The 13,429-nt window shown below is 32.6% G+C and overlaps 3 protein-coding genes and 1 non-coding gene across 4 annotated transcripts; 2 read left to right on the top strand and 2 right to left on the bottom strand.

The window, feature by feature from the left end:
• Nucleotides 1–787: 787 nt before the first annotated feature.
• On the top strand, nucleotides 788–4,947 carry LOC105648077 (RNI-like superfamily protein). The gene is made up of 8 exons (XM_012234358.4): nucleotides 788–1,627; nucleotides 1,941–2,069; nucleotides 2,594–2,698; nucleotides 2,795–3,188; nucleotides 3,266–3,395; nucleotides 3,641–3,935; nucleotides 4,025–4,276; nucleotides 4,594–4,947. The coding sequence occupies exons 1-8, from the start codon at nucleotides 968–970 to the stop codon at nucleotides 4,645–4,647; spliced, it is 2,019 nt and encodes a 672-aa protein (XP_012089748.1). The 5' UTR covers nucleotides 788–967; the 3' UTR covers nucleotides 4,648–4,947.
• Nucleotides 4,948–5,915: 968 nt separating this feature from the next.
• TRNAQ-UUG (transfer RNA glutamine (anticodon UUG)) lies at nucleotides 5,916–5,987 on the bottom strand. The gene has a single exon. It is a non-coding gene; the product is annotated as a tRNA-Gln (tRNA).
• Nucleotides 5,988–7,287: 1,300 nt separating this feature from the next.
• On the top strand, nucleotides 7,288–9,987 carry WRKY33 (WRKY DNA-binding protein 33). The gene is made up of 5 exons (XM_012234359.4): nucleotides 7,288–7,689; nucleotides 7,793–7,996; nucleotides 8,390–8,979; nucleotides 9,063–9,224; nucleotides 9,338–9,987. The coding sequence occupies exons 1-5, from the start codon at nucleotides 7,357–7,359 to the stop codon at nucleotides 9,777–9,779; spliced, it is 1,731 nt and encodes a 576-aa protein (XP_012089749.1). The 5' UTR covers nucleotides 7,288–7,356; the 3' UTR covers nucleotides 9,780–9,987.
• An 84-nt stretch (nucleotides 9,988–10,071) lies between these two features.
• On the bottom strand, nucleotides 10,072–11,571 carry LOC105648079 (CASP-like protein 4B1). The gene is made up of 3 exons (XM_012234360.3): nucleotides 11,165–11,571; nucleotides 10,942–11,077; nucleotides 10,072–10,453 (listed from the first exon to the last, which is right to left on the bottom strand). Exons 1-3 carry the CDS (start codon nucleotides 11,443–11,445, stop codon nucleotides 10,262–10,264), a joined length of 609 nt encoding a protein of 202 aa, XP_012089750.1. The 5' UTR covers nucleotides 11,446–11,571; the 3' UTR covers nucleotides 10,072–10,261.
• Nucleotides 11,572–13,429: the final 1,858 nt, after the last annotated feature.

Raw genomic sequence — 13,429 nt, 5'->3', positions numbered from 1 at the left:
AGAAAATTACTTCTTATTTTCATTTGTGATATTTTTAACTTTTTTAAGGAGAAAAGTGATATTTTTAATTTTCAATTAATATTATATTAATTATGAAATTAAAATTATATACTCTTCTAATAATATCATTACAACAGTCATGATATGTTTGATATAAGTGATCACCCGTTAAATAAAAAATTTTAAATTTTAAATTTTGAGAGAAAGAGAGAGCACTTATCTCCTTATTTTTTGATTAAAAAATAGTCATACTCAAAAATAATAATTCATAATATATTAAAAATGATTATTATTATTATTATTATTATTATTATTAAACAACTCATATTTTATCACTTAAATAATATTTTTTGGATCACATTAAATTTATTTTGTCAATTTGATAAATTAAAAATTAGATGTTATTAATTCGATAAGAAAAATTTAATCATCTATATGTAAATTAGAAGACTCATAAATAAAAATATTTTTTTATCCTAATTTAAAAAATAAATTTTTAATCAATGAAATATATAATGCATATATTTCATTAACAGAATTTTTTTCGATATTATTACTAATTATTAAATACCATTCCCTTTCTGAAAAAAAAAAACAAACAGTAGGATTTTTTTTAAAACAAAAAAAGGGTAGTTTTGTTATTACAAAAGAAGAAAATTGTATTTAGTATTCTAAAAGGGTAATATCGTCCCTACGGAAGAGAACGAAAGGAATCAATCTCTCGTTTAGAAAACAACACAAAGGCTATTACCGTAATTTGGGAGTCTTCTTCCTCACTTCCTCTCCAACTAACTAAAACAAATACACCGGACCATATTATTTTTCTGTTAACGGTTTCTTGTAAGCCTCAAAAATCTCAAAGGACACATAAATCTTCCTTATATAAACACTCTTATTTCTCTTCCTCTACCTTCTACCCTCTCCCTCAAAACTGAACTCCCAAAGCACCATTTTGGCTTGTTAAGCCATGAAGAAGCAGAAGACCTTGGAATTCGGTAATAGCAACAAAAGCAGTAATAACATCTTTGACCTCCTCTCTGAAGAGATTGTTTTCACTATCTTAGATTTCCTCAACACAAACCCACTTGATAGAAAATCGTTCTCTTTAGTTTGCAAATCATTTTACTCAATAGAATCCAAGCATCGCAAAACTCTTAAGCCTCTGCGACAAGAACACCTCCCTGGAATGCTCAACAGATACCCATATGTATCCCACCTCGATCTCTCTCTGTGTCCTCGAATAAACGACAATACATTAACGGTCATCTCAAATGCCTGCAATGATTCGTTGAGGTCTATCGATCTTTCGCGTTCTAAGTTCTTTTCTTACAATGGGTTGATGAGTTTGGCTTTGAATTGCAAGAACTTGGTAGATATTGACTTGTCGAACACAACGGAGCTGAGGGATGCGGCCGCGGCGGCCGTGGCGGAGGCCAAGAATCTGGAGAGACTGTGGCTGGGGAGGTGCAAGTTAATTACAGATATGGGTATTGGGTGTATTGCGGTTGGGTGCAAGAAATTGAGATTGATTAGTTTGAAGTGGTGTTTAGGTGTTACTGATTTGGGGGTTGGCTTGATTGCTGTCAAGTGTAAGGAGATCCGCAGTTTGGATCTCTCCTATTTGCCTGTAAGAATTACTCTCCTTTTAAGATTGGGTGTCTTTGTGAATTTATTTATATTTTTCCACATAATTTTGAACCAAATATAAGTTAATTTGATGGTTTTGGTCTCTAATTTGGGTTCTTTCATTTTTGTGCTAAGAGTGTTAATTATAACTATGACTTAAATATATTTTAGTAATTGTTACATTTCTTAATTTTTGACATATTTATCTTGGTTGTTTTGTTCTGTACTTGGCACTAAATTGTGGTGTATGTAAATTCTTGCTGCATAGAAAAAGTTTACAATTAGATTTATTCAAATGTTTCCTTTGCTGCCAGATTACAAATAAGTGCTTACCATCCATTTTGAAACTCCAATATCTTGAAGATTTGGTTATGGAAGGATGCTTTGGTATTGATGATGATAGCCTTGCTGCCCTCCAACAACATGGGTGCAAAACGCTGAAGGTATATTTATTAGGAACTAATTGGAATTGGTATCTTATTTTGTTATCATCCCTCTTTCTTGCTCCACATATCAGATGAAAACTGATGACTAAAGAATTAGATTGGGGTGTGATGTCTTGGATCGACTTCTAAATAGCTACTAGTTTTGTCTGCCTGTTATTTGTTTTCTGATTACCTCTAATAATTTGATTTGGACTTGAAACTGGAACTGAGTTAATTTTATGGGATCCTATATATTTTCCTTCCTTTTTTGCATTTTTTGCGCCTTATTATCCCCTGCAATATCATAAAATTTGTTGCTAGCAAGTTCAATTTTACATCCGACATAAGATGGAACAAATTTTGGGATTGTATATTTTTTTAAGGATGAGATATTTAGCAGTTTTTTTGAGTATACATTAGCACAAGATACACTTTGCACAAGCATTCAACCAATATCAGTCCGTAATAATAAATTCTATTTCTAATTGACTCAAACTCAACTTTGATTTTTATTTCTGATATTTATTTTATTTTCTGGACAGACACTTGATGTCTCAAGTTGTCAGAACATTACTCATGTTGGTTTGTCTTCCTTGATCGATGGCGCTGGAGGTTTAGAGAAACTGATTTTAGCATATGGCTCTCCTGTAAGGTTTTTGATTTTGTTCTATTTAATATATTTCAACAGTTTTTATTCTTTTGATTATGTTACTTACAGTTTGGTGGTGTTTGTGTTGTTTCAGGTTACTCTACCACTTGCCAATAGTCTGAGAAAGCTTTCAGCGTTGCAATCAGTCAAGCTAGATGGTTGCATGGTTACCTCTGCTGGACTGAAGGCCCTTGGAAATTGGTGTATAACACTGAGGCAGCTGAGCTTAAGCAAGTGTTTGGGAGTGACTGATGAAGGTCTCTCTTGTATTGTAACCAAACACACAGAGTTGAAGAAGCTAGACATCACATGTTGTCGCAAAATAACTGACGTTTCTGTTGCCCGCATTACGAATTCCTGCACAAACCTCACTTCTCTCAGAATGGAGTCATGTACCCTGGTTTCTAGAGAAGCATTTGTATTAATTGGACAGTGGTGCCAGTTGCTTGAGGAGCTTGATTTCACAGATAATGAGATTGATGACGAAGGTTTCTCCTTCACTTTGCTTTACTGTAAATGACATCTAATTTCTTACGTGGAATACTTATTTTGACTCTCTTTGCAGGCCTGAAGTCAATTTCTAGATGTTCCAAACTATCCAGCTTGAAATTAGGAATTTGCCTGAACATAAGTGACGAAGGACTTGCTTATATTGGCAGGCAATGCATGAAACTTACTGAGCTTGACTTGTACAGGTAACGACTTTTAATTTTTAACCTTGTACTTGTTATTTTATTCTCTAGGGTGATGTCGATCTTTGTTTTTGTGGGTAGTTATCTTAGTTCCATCAAGTGATGTGACCGTTGGTAGCATAATTAGAACACCCAATTATGTACTGCAATTTTTTTTTTCTTCTTTTTTTTTTTTTTCTTGTTTATGCATGGATTTAGGTGAAATAATAAGAAATTCATGATCTGATGGATTGTAGTTTCTTTTGCAGGTCTGCTGGAATAACTGATTCAGGGATTTTAGCAATTGCTTCTGGTTGCCCTGACCTTGAGATGATTAATATATCCTACTGCAAAGATATTACTGATAGTTCTTTGATATCACTATCAAAATGTGTGAGATTAAACACATTTGAAAGTCGAGGATGTCCTCTGATCTCATCTTTGGGGCTATCAGCCATTGCTGTGGGATGTAGGCAACTCATTAAGTTAGACATAAAGAAGTGTCACAATATTGATGATGCGGGGATGCTTCCGCTTGCTCACTTTTCTCAAAACCTCAAACAGGCACTTTTCCCTCTTATCTCAGTTGATTGCTGAATTATCACATAGAGAGGAGGGTCTAGTCTGATACGTACAATATCTTTGCTATGCAGATTAATTTATCGTACAGCTCAGTTATGGATGTGGGGCTCTTGTCCCTTGCCAGCATCAGCTGCCTGCAAAACATGACTGTCTTGCACTCGAAGGGCTTGACTCCAAGTGGACTGGCTGCTGCCTTGTTGGCATGTGGAGGTCTAACAAAAGTGAAGCTCCATGCATCTTTTAAATCATTGCTTCCCTTGCCTCTTTTTGAACATCTGGAAACACGCGGTTGTGTGTTCGAATGGAGAGATAAAGAGTTTCAGGTATGTGTTTTTGCCCCAAGATGAGTTTGGATCGCTGTTTGTTTTGTCGTTTAAGCAATAGCATAGGCGTAGTTGGATTGAAATTATCTGCCACGGCAACAGAACTTTAGATTTGCTTATTAATATCGATATAATGTGTTTGTGCAAATGTAGTTAAGTTTGACCATCATTTGAGCATACCATAAAACACAGTTTTATAATAAGTCAGATGGGCGAAATTGAAACTAAAAAATAGAGAATTTTTAATATTTTTGATTCTGCAAAAACTTCACTAGTTTCGGTGGGTTTAAACGAAGTAACACTTCCATTGTTGACAGGCTGAATTGGATCCCAAGTGCTGGAAATTACAGTTAGAAGATGTAATTTCATAAATAATTTGAAGGGTGCATTTGTCAGCAAATATAAATTCCATAGCAGTGAAGACTGAAGTAAGGCCAAGTCCAGAGCGTATTGGAATTTTGGGTTGTGATATTCATGTAATCCCTTTTGTATTGCAGTGCACGAGAAAAGAAAATTCACGTTAGCTTTTTAAGTTAATGCTTTTTGAATGGCAAAATAGATGTTCTCTGTAGTAAGAAACATGTAACCCAAAAGGAGTGTAAAGTCTGTCCCTTGAAAAATGTATGTTCTTCTCTCTTTATCCATTTTGTTCCTACGACTATTTTTCTTCACGTGTGAATTACTATTCATTCTGTCAATTATACTTAAAATACACAACTCATAATCTCTAGTTCCAGAATTTAATTTTATATTTCTCAACTGTATTCCTATTATTTCTGTCTCGTTAAGTAGGTTGAGCAAATGGTCGGTTGGGTTTGAACCGAACCGAATCAAGATGAAGAAACCGAACTGAAGTTGGCATATGAAATGAGCCAATTGGTTCGGCTGATTTTCATCAATTCTTGCCATATCCATTCGGTTCAAACCGAACTTCTCTTGAGCAAGATGACCAAATCAAAATGGATTGGTTCGGTCGGTTGTTTTGTACACCCTGTCATCAAGTGCTATTGAAATATCGCTATTCTCCTCAATAAGCACATTTGCCCTAGTGAATTTATTCGTTAAATTAAAATTGACACTTTTTTAAATTGCATAAAAATGCTATAAAAAAAATTATTAAACCATCTCAATTCTAAAAAAAAATAAAAATTTACTAAATCCATATTTAGTGGCAATAACAAAAAATAAGGGTAAAATTAAGAAAAATTATTAATACTTGATTTTCTAAAGTGACAAGTAAAATGAAATAAATTAAAAAAAATAAATAATCAATTTAAGTGAGTACTATTTAGTCTTACAGTTATATTTAGATAAGTAAATAAGGACTCATATACTAATTAGTCTTTTTGACCAACTCGGTAATTTGAGATGTTTTAAGTAGTATAATGAAAATAATTATAGAATTAGTATTTTTTTTTTCTTATTTATTTTTGGATTTTCCACTAATGTTTGACTTCAAATGCAAGAGGTGGACGAATCTTACTATTATAAGATGGAGTATTTGGTTTTTATTGACTAATGAGATATAAATATGAGAGATTAAAACAAAAATTTCCTTAAAATAGAAATCCTGTTCTATAAGCATTAGAGGAACTTGTTGAAAAGAAAGAGTGGTTTAGACACTGGCTCAAAACAAAAAAGGTCCCACCGGGAGTCGAACCCAGGTCGCTGGATTCAAAGTCCAGAGTGCTAACCACTACACCATGGAACCATTTCAGTTACGTATTTTGGACAAAATATAATATATATAGTTTAATTTACTAACTGGTCAACGTTTGAAATGGTCAAGCTTTGAGCTGCAAGGGTAAATCTGTCAACAAAAATTAAAAGAACGGCTTGCCAAACAGCTTGACAACCTTGAAGTCTGCCGGTCCACTGTAACATATCATCATCAAATGAATATGTATATATATATATATTTATATTAACTTATTAAGCAACAATAAAAAAAAATGTTCATCACTCAAAGGAGCTACATTTTATATAAGAGCGCGAAACAACTACACAATAACCACACTTATTTATTTATTGATTCCTTGTAATTAAAGTATTAAACCACTATTAATTAAAAATATTAGCTTAGTAACTAGGCTACAATTTTTTGATTGGTGGACCATAATTTAGCTACTCAACTATATATATTTTTTATCTCTTATACTTTGTTTGAATTGATAGCAAGCCACGTCAGGGTTTCGTTTGTTTGTTGAGCAAGAAAAATATATGGCAAAGGAAAATAAGAACAAAAAGTTCCCAAATTGGGAGAAAAGTAAACAGAAAATATTCAAAATTACACATTTATCACTCCAAACATAATTTTTAAACAACTAATAAATATCTTAAAAATACTTTACTAAGGAGTAATTATAAAAAAATGCTTAAATATATAAACCTTTGTTATGTTATTTTTAAGTTTTTAACCTAAAATCACATTTCTACAAAATCAATTACCAATATATTATGCAGACAATTTTATATACATATAATTTTTAAAAACAAAAGAAATAAATATATAATTAAAAATAAAATAAAAAGATTTTTACGTTCTCTTTAACTTTCTAATTGCTAGTTAGGTTGATCTTAATTTAATTATAATATAATCTCTAATTTACTGTAAAACATTTATATTTTTAATTATAAGAGAAAAAAAACTCTAAAAGTTTTTTAAAAAATAAGCAAAACTTGATATTTTGTACTTCGTTTCTTCTTTTTTTTTTTTCGTGTCCTTACTATTTTCCATGCGCTTAAAATTGTTCATTCCTTCCCAAACAAAGTATTACATTCTGATGTTGTCTCAGCTGGAACGACAAGTGGCCAAGCCTGGAGCCTCCACGCCACAAAAATTAAAAGGAGCTGAGTTAGTTATTTCTTCTTCTTGAGCCGCCATTTTCCAAATGCAGTCCAGTCAAACCCACAAGCTTTGACCCAGAATGGTTTTTCCACGGTCAAACTTTGCTTTTAGCTTCTCAGAAGAAACATGGAGAAAGACCTTAATGCAAACCTCACCAAGTCACCACCCCCTCATTTTATCTTCTCTTCTTCATCTCTCTCTCTCTTTCTTTCATTTTTAACCTTCTTCGTTCATGGCTTCCTCACCATCTTCTACCCTGAATACTAATTCTATAAATTCTCAAAACAGATTCTCTTTCTCAACCCAACTGGTTATGACTTCTTCTAATTCTAATTCTTCTTTTGTGAATCTTCTTTCCAGTAATAACAGTAATACAAAAGATATGGAAAATATTAGTTGGGGATTTTATGACCAAGGAATAGAAATCCCAAAATTCAAATCATTTCCACCTCCTTCTTTACCTTTATCTCCTCCTCCACCTTCTCCTTCTTCTTATTTTGCAATTCCTCCTGGTTTAAGCCCAACTGAACTTTTGGACTCACCTGTTCTTTTTTCTGCCTCTAATGTAAGATTAGTTACATTTTATTTCTGGGTTTTTCTTTTATTTCTTTATTTTTATTGTATGGAACATGTCACTAATCCTTTTCTCTGTTATTTTTGTTGTTCAGGTTCTTCCTTCTCCAACTACCGGATCTTTTGCTGGTCAAACTTTCAATTGGAGGAGTATTTCTAGTGATAATAATGATCAAAGAGGTGTTAGAAGAGAAGAGAAAAATTACTATGATTTCTCTTTCCCAACCCAAACAAATCCTATTCCTACATCATCATCATCTTCTTCCATCTTTCAATCTTCTTCAAGCCTTGTCTCAGTGGTATGAAATTATCCAATAGAAATAATTACTCTGTTTTCATAGACGCTATTTTTTTTATAATTGGACCTTGCTTTAACTTTTATTTACAAGTATAAACCATAGCTATGTCAACTTGAAATGATGTCCACATGTCTGCTTGGTCACAATTCTATTTTTCTTCTTGTCCTGGATAAAAAGTTAGAAGGTATTGTGTTTCAATGCACTTGGATTTAACGTTTGGCGTCTAAAATTTTAAACTCTAGTTTGAGGTGTTTTAGAAATAGAACAACCACCGCAAAACCAAAGTAACATCCAAAAAGTTTAAGGAAAAAAAACAGAAGAAGACAAGTTTCAATATTTTTTAACTAAAAAATAATATTCAATGGAAATTAAAAAAGTGTGTTCACTTGACAGGAGGAATCGATCAAAAGGCAACAAGAAGCATGGAATTTTAACAAAACGACAAAACAAAGAGAATTGGCGCCAGAAATAGCAGGATCAGTAAAGTCAGAATTTAGACCAACACAGAGTTTGTTGTCAGAAATGGCTCCACTTCAATCTTCTGCTGCTCAACCCACTCACAATCACTACAATCCACCAGCAGCTCCATATATGAGAGAGCAAAGAAAATCTGATGATGGATACAACTGGAGAAAATATGGACAGAAACAGGTCAAAGGAAGTGAAAACCCACGTAGTTATTATAAATGCACATTTCCAAATTGTCCAACAAAGAAGAAAGTAGAGAGATCTTTAGATGGACAGATTACTGAAATAGTCTATAAGGGAAGTCATAATCATCATAAGCCTCAGTCAAGATCATCTTCTCAGGCAATGCAAGGAGCTAGTTCAGAGAAATCAGATCAATCAGTTCCTCCAATGGACTCCATTACCATGCAGGAAGATTCTTCTATTTCTGTTGGAGAAGACGAGTTCGATCAGAATTCGCCAATTAGTAATTCTGTTGATGATGATGATGAAAATGAACCTGAAGCCAAGAGATTGTAAGCTGAGAAAAATTTTTCTCTTTTAATGTCATTTGGATAATGTGTTTATTAGTAGTAATTCTGATGATTTTGTATTGCAGCAAGGGACAGAATGAAAATGAGAGTATTTTGGCTGCTGGGAGTAGGACTGTCAGAGAACCCAGAATTGTAGTTCAAACAACAAGTGATATTGACATACTTGATGATGGTTATAGATGGAGGAAATATGGACAGAAAGTAGTCAAAGGAAATCCCAATCCAAGGTAAATTCAGCCATCAAATTTACTTTTGCTTAATCATACTGGAATCAATCCAGAACTGTGGATTACAAAATTGAAATTGTTATTTTGTTCTCAAATCATCTTATCATCTGCAGGAGCTACTACAAATGCACATCCATTGGTTGTCCTGTGAGGAAACACGTAGAACGAGCATCGCATGATACGAGGGCAGTGATCACCACTTATGAAGGGAAGCACAACCATGATGTTCCGGCAGCTCGTGGCAGTGGCTATGCATCTAACAGACCTGCACTGAGTGCCAACAATAGCAATATGCCTATTCCTATTAGGCCCTCTGCCACAGCCAACACGAGTTATCCGAACACTCTTCACACTGCAAGGTTGCCTACATCAGCAGGTCAAGCACCATTCACCCTTGAAATGTTGCAAAATCCAGGAAGCATTGGATTCTCTGGTTTTGAAAAACCAAATACCAGTTCGCACATGAATCAAACACAGTACACACAAGGTGTGTTCTCCTCCGGAGCTAAGGAAGAACCAAAAGATGACTTATTTTTTGATTCTTTCTTATCTTGAAACAGTCAACTAATTCCAGAAGCAATTAGGATCCAGGAAACATCATTTGATTAGATATGTTTGTAATATTGTAATATAGCTGTAGTGCAAATTTTTTCATTTGTTTTGAGGCCTTATTTAAGCTTAACAGACTGGGCCTCAATTTGTCACAATCACAGCATACAATAACTGAGTAGAGAATTAAAGAGACCTAAATGTTTATTTTTCAGTCTCATTGGACTAGCTAAGATTTGTGTTTTTTTTTTTTTTTTTTTCAGCATTTAACACATAAAAAAAAAAGAACAATCAAAGATTACTGGTAAAACCCTCTGCTCTTTCAGATACATTTAATCAGCTAAATAGATACAGATAAATTAAAAAAAGGAGCACATCGTTTACATGATTGTATATTCCATATATGTATTTTCTCACATTGTATTTTACCTATTTAGAATCAACAATCCACACATGAAAAGAATGACAAATCCAAAGAAACCTTAATTTTATATATAGGATTGAGTAGATAACTTGTATCCTGAAATAAGAGCTGACAATGCCAATAAGAAGAACGCAAAGAATGCCATACTAATTGCTGCTGTTGAGGAGTCTGTAAATATGTTATCTGCCCCTTCGCGCATCCTGTTCGTCAAGGGAACTGCTGTTGAAGCTGCAGATACCAGCAGGTAGGATGCAATCTGCAATTCATCAAAAGAAAAATTGTGGGCTCCAATAGCAACCAAGAAAAAGAAAACTGTCCCTTCAAAAATGACAAGATGAAACTGAAGTTTTAAAAAATTGGGACACATTTGCATTTGGACTAGTGGAAGAGGAAAAAAATTGCAAAACTAAAGAGGAACATCAAAGCGCATGTATCTATTGACTCATAGACTTTATGCCAAGTCAAACCAGAGACCTTTCTATGTTTATCATGAAAAATAGTTCTAGAAAGTGCTAATTACTTTTCCCGCGGAAACAGCCTTTCCTCTACAACAACGCATGTAATATGCTTCGTTGAGACTATGACCTAAATTAAGGGATTCCATGTTCGAATTGTAATTATGTAACAAATGTAGAATGTGTTAAATTCCATCAATTTTAAGATTTTCCTGTCCTATTCTTATCCACCATTTCTTAGCAACCAAACAAACATAAAAAGACAAAAGGAGAAAAAAAAATCTCTAACCTGATCGCCAAAGAACTCTACAATGGCAGAATTCCGTCCCTCAAGCAAAAGTTTTCCAGTAGAAAGCTCATGAACATGACGCAGAACTTGCGCTCCCGTATACAAAGTCGAAAGTATTGCTATTGCCAATAAATATCTACACCAAATAAACACCAAACTCAATACTAACAACAATCACCAAAAAAAAAAAAAAAAAAAAACTAATAATTATAATTTGAGCTACCTGTACTCTTCATATTTATCAAAATTCTTCCAATCGCCGTGCTTGTTACTAGCCATGACAATAAAAGCAAGCAAAGAGAATAAAAAACCCAATCCTCTCAAACCCAACGAACCTCTCTGCAAAATTTCCTTTCTCCTCCACCGCCTCGTGATAGCCCCTACACTGAATCCATTTCCTGACTCTGCATCAGCAACCTCAGCAGCCGTCGGAGTCGGAATTTGAGACGGCGTCGACTCATCAGATTGTTTCTTCGCTTCTGTATCCCCGGAATTGGACATCATTGTTATAGTCGAGTAATTGATTCGCAAAAAGAAGAAGACAGTGCGAGTGAGATAAATGATCGAAGAGATGGAAAATTTCAAGGTGTTTTATTAGGACAAGAATTAGTTTTGAAATTGACAACTAATAAGGCTGGCTTGAAGGAATGGACTTTTGTTTTGCTACGTCTCGGTAAAGGATTGCATGAGCAGATGACTTCTAATCAACCAATGAATTGATAGATGTTCAAAGTTTTGAGACGTGGCGTGATATTATTGGTAGTGGATGAAGACGATAAAAGTAGTGTAACAGGGGATATTTGCTTGTTGATAGAGTTGAAAGTTGTAAGTTATAAGTTGTAACTAACTTCGGTTGATGCGTTCTGGAGGACACCAGAAGTGAACAGAAGCGAGTGTGTTGAGGAGGACCAGCTAAGAAAACAAAACAATATTAAACAAAACAAAACTTAATTAATATTAAACAAAACAATATTATATCATTAATTTTCATTTTCTTTTAGAATATTCTAATTTTAATTATATTTTGTACATTAATATTAAATTCAGTAATATTGTATAATATTAATTCGCTAATAATATATTGTACCTTTTAAGTAAGCTTTGTCATATCTTAATTGGGATTTACAATTATAAGTCAATTAAAAATCTTAATAAAGGTAAGGTAATATGATTAGTTATATTATTTTTTTATTTAAATTTTTAATTGGGTAAAAGGTAGAACAATTAAAATAAAATAATAAACTTTTGATAGTGTATAAAATAATTATAAATTTTTAATAATTTTCTACTTTTCATTTTTTCTTTCGCTCTTAGATCTTTTATTCCCTTTTTAATAAACTATATTCAGATATGTTTTTCCTTTTTTTTTTTTTTTTCCTTTTCCTAATTACTCATTTGTCTTCATAGCTCGACATTTTTATCCCTTCTTCCATGAGAGTTTGGTTCATTCTTTTTGAGGGTTTCATACTAAATAAATATATGATGTTTGATTTTACCTGGTTGAAAATTTTAAATTTTGATTTGCATATGCATATCTTCAATCAATGGAGTTTGTAAGTTCGGTTTGTTCCTCCACTAATATTATTGGCGCATAATGGCGATAATTCATTTGTATATGTCATATATACCAAGTTCTTGAAAAAATAATTCACATATAGAAGATTCAAAAAAGTTACTTTGTCATCCAAATCAATTAAATGACCAGTTGAAAATTTTATATATTTGTCAAAATCATCTTCAAATGGAAAATCTAATATTGTCTTATATAATTTTAGTTTTATTTTTTCAAGAGAACATAGATAATTATCTTGGTTTGTTAAAAGATATCTGTTAATCATAAGTCAATTAATAATCTTAACAAAGGCATTTAATCTAATTACTTATATAAATTTTCTATTTGAATTTAATTCTAATGGCTAAAAAATAGAAAAAAAATATTACAATAAAATAAAATATCTTTAATAGTATACAAAATAATTATAAAATTATTAAAGTGAAAATTTTAATACAATCCCTAATTTAAAATTTTTATACTAATTAAGTTTTTACTTAAATATAAATATAACTAATTAAATAACATTGAAATTTACAAATTATTATGAATCATTTCTTTATTTTTTTATTTATAAATATTTTTAATCAAATTTCGTATAAAGAACATAAAATATGGAAGATTGCAGTAAATATTTTTATTTAATGAATATATATAACAAAGAGCAGCACGTGTGTGTGGGTGTGTGAAATGTAAATTTGATAGTTAATTAATAACTAAAAACTCACTACTTTCTATTTCCTAATCTTCATGGTCCGTACTTAATAGTGAGATCTTGAGACGCACTCCATTAATCAAGTCAGGCCCTCTTAGGTTTTACCAACAGGTTCAAGGCCCAAGGCCCAAGGCTCGTGCTAGGGAAATTCTGGATTTCACACAGCACAGTTTGCTATCCTATGAAGTTAAGCATGTAGTAGAGTACTAGTAGTACTCTTA

This window comes from Jatropha curcas, chromosome 2 (genome assembly GCF_041381405.1).
Source record: "Jatropha curcas cultivar XTBG-Jc1 chromosome 2, XTBG_Jcur_1.0, whole genome shotgun sequence".
Lineage (NCBI taxonomy): Eukaryota > Viridiplantae > Streptophyta > Magnoliopsida > Malpighiales > Euphorbiaceae > Jatropha > Jatropha curcas.
This window is presented reverse-complemented; position numbering and strand designations above follow the sequence as displayed.

Bases quoted from the DNA above. Each gene is read 5' to 3' on its own strand.
- LOC105648077 (XM_012234358.4), top strand. From the start codon at position 968: ATGAAGAAGCAGAAGACCTTGGAATTCGGTAATAGCAACAAAAGCAGT. The intron at 2,699-2,794 runs GTAAGGTTTTTG...GTGTTGTTTCAG, and splicing joins TTTTAGCATATGGCTCTCCT to GTTACTCTACCACTTGCCAA. The intron at 3,396-3,640 runs GTAACGACTTTT...TTTCTTTTGCAG, and splicing joins ACTGAGCTTGACTTGTACAG to GTCTGCTGGAATAACTGATT.
- WRKY33 (XM_012234359.4), top strand. From the start codon at position 7,357: ATGGCTTCCTCACCATCTTCTACCCTGAATACTAATTCTATAAATTCT. The intron at 8,980-9,062 runs GTAAGCTGAGAA...TTTGTATTGCAG, and splicing joins GAACCTGAAGCCAAGAGATT to CAAGGGACAGAATGAAAATG. The intron at 9,225-9,337 runs GTAAATTCAGCC...TATCATCTGCAG, and splicing joins AAAGGAAATCCCAATCCAAG to GAGCTACTACAAATGCACAT.
- LOC105648079 (XM_012234360.3), bottom strand. From the start codon at position 11,445: ATGATGTCCAATTCCGGGGATACAGAAGCGAAGAAACAATCTGATGAG. The intron at 11,078-11,164 runs GTAGCTCAAATT...TATTTGGTGTAG, and splicing joins GATAAATATGAAGAGTACAG to ATATTTATTGGCAATAGCAA. The intron at 10,454-10,941 runs GTTAGAGATTTT...GATGAATTGCAG, and splicing joins TAGAGTTCTTTGGCGATCAG to ATTGCATCCTACCTGCTGGT.